The following is a 6,000-nucleotide window of genomic DNA, read 5'->3' on the forward strand; positions in this document are numbered from 1 at the left end:
AAGAATCCAAAATACTTCCTGTGATAAATACATATAGGTTGTCTGAAGCAAAAATATTGTCTTTATTTTAAAGTCTATTCCACCAATATACTTTACTGTTATTTTCTTTGTTTACTATTTTTGACTTAATAGTGGAAAATTATAAGCCTCAAGCAATTAGATGACTTTCTGTAAACACATATTTCCTGCTGCTGCTATGGCAATAAGGGGACAAACACATTGACTGGAAATGAGATGATTTGGTCTAATGTTTTACACTTTTAAATAAGTCTCAGTGAATATTGTTATCACAAAGATATCCTTGGGCTTTTACTATCATGTCAAAGCTCCACTTAGATTCCCAAGTTACCTGAAAAACGTACAATTATGTTTTAATCTGACACCATGCAGAAGTCAACTAAAGCCTGTCAACAGAATTTAAATTACATTTATATAATTACTATTTAGCAAATTAAATGTATTTCCTATAAATGTTGTTAACATTAAAAGACAAATATCCTAGAAAATAACTAATGTGTTCAAAACTGATAATAAAGTTGTATTTATCTCTTTTTTCTCTCCTTCAGCCAACAAATTACTCCAATCCAGTGTATGCAAAATTATATATGGATGGGCAAAACTGTCGAAACTCCTTAGGAAGTGTTGATGAAAGGAAAGAACTGCTTCCAAAGAAAATAGAAATTGGGATAAGAGAGACAGTGGCATAATCAGCTATACCTTTTATATGCTGTATAAATGTATAAAATATAAGGATGACTTTTGTATGTTCCAATAGTATTTTACTTGTTTTGGCATCAGCATTACCTCTTTCTTTATCTTTTTCCTGGTTAATTGTTTTCTGAGTTTTCTGGGTTTTGTTTTTTGCTGATGACTGTTGATTGACCATTTGTATGGTATTTTTATGAAAAAGAACTGCACTACAATACAATTTACAACAATGCTGCTGATATGATTCACCTTTGAATTTGTTAAAATTAAAAACAACATATTCCTTTGTAGTGTGAATATGAGCAATCTATTTTGTATGAACTTTTTTGGTTCTACTTAATCAACAAAGAGAATCTCTGCACTTTTTCACTGTATGATCTGGAAGCTGTAAAACAATGTCATTTTATTTTTCCATTTAAATTGATGGAAGAATGATTGAATGGTCAACTCTCTTCTTTGTGCCCATTTAGATTGATTCAGACTGCTGAAAATATCCAGCCCTCACAAGTCCAGCATCACCTGCTTTGAAATTAGCCTTAGATTGCCACATGATAGATGAGAATTTTGAGGAAAAACTTTTAAAAACATATAAAATTAATAATGTGCATGGATACATACGACTACATTTGCCAAAATTTAGTGTACTCTATGTGATATACTAAACATATACACCCTGTAAACAATAGTTATATTTAGGTGGTAGAACATAGCGAAAAAATATAATCAGAAGCGGAAAGACCACACCTGCTATGGGATAAGACCTTCTGTTCTCCCTCAGTCCTGAGGTCAACAGCCAGCAGAGAGCACAACAGGGCATTGGCTACGCATGCCTTAGGAAGTTCTTCCCAGTCATGTGCATTTTGTGGAAGATTAACCCAACCCCCTACCACACAGAACACTGAACAATAATATATAAGCACACAAATTGATGACAGAATTTCAATTATGTGAATGCATTCTCTTTGCTAGGTCAAAAGGAATGGCAAAACAGCCATTGCCATGTAGAGTACTTGGGAAATATTTTCAATACACAATATGGCTAACCCATCACTTGCCCTATTCAAAATGTATTCTTAAAGGACTTTCCAAGTTATAGAAGAAAACTTATCTACCCCAACTCAAAGGTGGAGAGTAGAAATGCTGACCAGTTACTCTGGTACTCCGGTTTCTTTGGTTTATGCAAAACACATGGACCCCATTCACTCTTTGGTTTATTTGTTTTCAAATTTTGATTGAAACAAGTACAATTTATTTAAGTTGTATAAAAAGGATAGCATTTTTATACAGATATCTTTAAAGGCACAAAAGATTTATTCACAAGGTATGGAGGGCTTTTTGTTCCTCTGATAGACATGACTGACTTTTAGCTGTCATAATGTATTAACCTAACAGATGAAATATGTTTGTGGTTGCTCTTTATCCCTTTGTACAAGCATTAAAAAAAACTGCTGTTTTATAAAGAGACTTTTTGTTGTACTATGTGCATGCATACTACCTATTTCTAAACTTTGCCATATTGAGGCCTTTATAAACTATTGATTTATGTAATACTAGTGCAATTTTGCTTGAACGATGTTATGCATATCATAAACTTTTTCAGGTTCTTGTTTAAGTACATTTTTTAAATTGAACAGTATTTTTCATTTTGGTTATAATAGTCATTTTGCCTATGTTTCTACAATGAAGTGTTAAATACTTTATAAAAAATTGTTGACTGACTTATTTAAATGAAATTCTACATATTTAAGTGCTTGTGTTGGGTAATTTTTAAAAGAAAAGTCCTTTCTTTGTGCAGTGTAATATTCTTAGGAAACTATTTCAGTAAACATGAGACATAATTTCGTTACATCCTTAGAACATACTTTCTGGGGTAGGATTGATTTCATTACATCACTTATAAAAGCACAACAGAGAAAGCATTTTCTCTCTTCTTGAAGCAGAAACATTTTCCTTACTTTATATTTCCCCTCCATCTTACATTGCTTATTGCAGACTCTTGTATTGCAATAGAAAGAGAGGTAGGTTTTTTATCCAGTAGTGTGACAATTGTATTGAAATAAGCCAAAACTCTTCTGCCCTTCCCATTCTCAAAAAGTGTACTTTGTGCAAAACTCAGATTCCATTAGATGCTAGTTAGGCATTGTTTTGTGTTTGAATGGTTACTGCTATGCCTACCTGGAGTATCGGAATGGAGAAGTACATATAGGTGGGTCTGATTTACTGAAGCTATCACTGAGTTATGTTAGTTATATTATCTAAAGGGGCTTTTTGTATCAGAGCTTTATAAATGTAACTGAAATTATTATTTGAAAGAAACAGAACCTATAGACTGAAGTGATCTTAATACAATTAATAGTGGTATAAATATCTAGCAAATCATATATGATACACAGCCAACAAACCAACACTCAGAATCTGGCACAATGACCTGTTTTCTCACTAGGACATTGATGCAAGCCATAGTTGAGAGAGCTCAGGATACTTTTTAACCCCTACATTCCATCTACATAGGTTGTTATGTCCACATTATGCTTCACCATCCCATGTTAGTTCATTCAAGTCTGCATCAGAGTTCATTGTCTTTCTTTCTGCCATTACTTTGCCTTCAGTCCTTACAGGACAAAGATATTTTTTCAACTACTTAAATTTATTTATATAGCTCTAGCTCTTTCTGTTTCAAGTTTCTTATGCAAGAAATTCAGGTGTATAATTCTCCTCCACAGTGACCATACTTTATAAATGCCATCACCAAAATGCTTCCTAAAATATACCTTTGAGCTCTGATGGAACATATTTTCTAAAAATGGGTGCTTCATTGTAAATTCTCCTTCCTACCCAAATGATTATTCATCCAAAGTAGGGGTTTTAAACCTCTTGATGTTTGGGGCCAGTTGATTCTCTGTTGTCCTTTACAAGGTTGGATAATTAGCAGGACTCTGCCTTCTGTCCATTAGATGCTACTAGTACCACCCAAAGTTGCAACAACCAAAATGCCTACAGACTTTGCCAAACTTCTCCTGAGGAACAAAACTGCACTTTTATTTAGAACAGATGATCTAGAGCTATGTTCTGCCTTCCACTATTAAAAAAGTCTCAGCTGTAACAGCTAACCCTCAGCATCAAAATAATGGCACTCCCAAGTTTTTAAGTCTTTAATGCTTATGATGTATGAGTTACAGAAATTTGGTATTAGTAAAGTGCCTGTACGTTTAAAAAAAAAAAAATCACTAAGGGACAAAAGTTTCACTTGGAAACTTTTACAATTTTGTGTAAATTGGGCCATTTTAGTTTATGTAACTTTTATTTGTGGCCATTTAATGTCATTTATGATTGTTTTATTTTGTTTTGTGCTTGATTATATGCTTGTTTTGTTGGTTCTTGAGGTTGAGATTTAAGCTTGTACTTTTTTTGTAGGAATGTTACTTTCTATTTTTATGATGACTCATATATGAAGTTCAATATTCAATGTATGTTATAGCTACCATAAGTGAACTATAATATGCAAAATATCCACAATTTCCAAACCCTAACAGGAAAAATTGCTACATGTGATGAAGGGAATAGAAAAAATACACTGCTTATTTTTCTTTATCCTTTCTTGTGTCCATATCTTCACATAGCTACTCTGGATATAAAATCTGATTCCTCTCTAAGAATACTACTACTATTTACAGAGTCAACTCTTTCATGCAGTTTTACTTAAATTAAGAGACAAAGAATCCCGCAGAGTTGAGCAAAATATTAACTGACCACTTTTTGAAAGCTGTATTTTTCATCTTACGCCACATTCCAATTCTCATCAGCTTATTTAATGAAAAATTTTCTCAATATTAGATGATATAATTTAATGTAAATTAGAGTCATTGTTTAAATAGAAATCCTTAAATTATAACTTATAAGAAAAGGAGACACTCAAGCACTTTTTGTGAAGCTGACTACTGGGTAATACAGCAAAAAAAAAAAAAAATGATTTTGTTCTATGTATTTTGAATGTGAGAAAAACAAAAAGAGCCAGAAAATAGTTAATTTTCCACTTCTGCTACCAAATCCATTGCTAACTTAACATGTCCAAAAAGCTAACACATCGAGGAAAAGATAAAGTTAATTAACAACTACAGAAGTAGTTTTATTCAGAAAAACATTTAGTTTTTGATAATATAATATCCAGGGGCCCAGGAACATGTACTTCATAATGTGCTGTACATGTATCTAGTCTAAAAAAAAAAGAAATGAAATAAGTTCTTTGGTTTAAATTTTCTGTATAGATATTACACCTAAGTGGCTGTAATTTATTCTGAAAAATAGTTTCTAGTGATATCATTTTTTTTGTATCCAAAGTGATCAAAAATCAAAAGAAAAATTAGTACTAAAGATGGCCTATTTGATAAATTCTATGCTTAGAATGTATTCATTGTCTCTGACGGATAGTCTGCCCCTTTAGCTGGGGTTTGTAAGATAATGGTGAACTTAAGCAATGCAGTACTGACGCTTTACTCATTTGTTCACTCCAAGATAATTTTTCAGCGTAACAACTTCTGCAGTTTTAATACATAAAGTATGAGCCTCCTGATGCAATTGATTTCCAGACTATTCATGCCATAGTGGCTTGGAAACCAATAATAAAACTGTTGTAAGCTTTCAAAAGATAATGTCCATAGTGAAAACCAGAGACATCTTATTCAGATCGGTAATTTAAGCATGAGTGAGAAAATATTTTTTCACACACAGAATAAACTGTGAAATATAATCAAGAAAAATAATGTAGGAGTTTGGAATATAAGGCTGCTTATGGAGATACTTAAAAGCAATACACAGAAGCACTTGAGTGGCTCAGTTGGTTAAGCTCAGTCCTGATTTTAGCTCAGGTCATGATCTCACAATTCATGGGATGAGCCCCACATCAGTCTCTGTGCTATCAGCATGGAGCCTCCTTGGGATTCTCTCTCTCCCACTCTGTCCACCCCCCACTCTGTCTCACTCTCTCTCACAATAGAATAAACATGTAAAATATATATACAAAGTTTAGGTTTAGAGTGACTTGACTAATGAGCTAAACATTTCTCAGTGGATAATGTACAAAGATAGGTAGGAAAAAACTGGACAATGAGACTGCAAACAGAAGTAACCTCCATCCCTGCAGTCAGCTAGCATCAATGGTATCTTTGTGGAAATTTACATAAATATACAACAACAACAACCACCTCACGTATTTTCACACACTGACTTTGATCTCCAATTAATTGTGAAGATGGCTCTGCTCTGCTATTTTATGTAAAATTCAATTATGTTTAG

General features: G+C 32.9%; 1 protein-coding gene across 3 annotated transcripts in view; it reads left to right on the forward strand.

Annotated features, from left to right (window-relative positions):
- LRP1B (LDL receptor related protein 1B) overlaps positions 1–2,455 on the forward strand; it is a 1,890,044-nt gene extending 1,887,589 nt beyond the window's left edge. For all 3 annotated transcript variants that reach the window (XM_058715410.1, XM_058715409.1, XM_058715411.1), the window contains one exon: positions 567–2,455. In XM_058715410.1, the coding sequence (XP_058571393.1) occupies positions 567–707 (141 nt within the window). In that variant the 3' untranslated portion in view covers positions 708–2,455. The remainder of the gene's footprint in view (positions 1–566) is intronic.
- Positions 2,456–6,000: the final 3,545 nt, after the last annotated feature.

Source organism: Neofelis nebulosa, chromosome 2 (genome assembly GCF_028018385.1).
Source record: "Neofelis nebulosa isolate mNeoNeb1 chromosome 2, mNeoNeb1.pri, whole genome shotgun sequence".
In the NCBI taxonomy this organism is placed as follows: domain Eukaryota; kingdom Metazoa; phylum Chordata; class Mammalia; order Carnivora; family Felidae; genus Neofelis; species Neofelis nebulosa.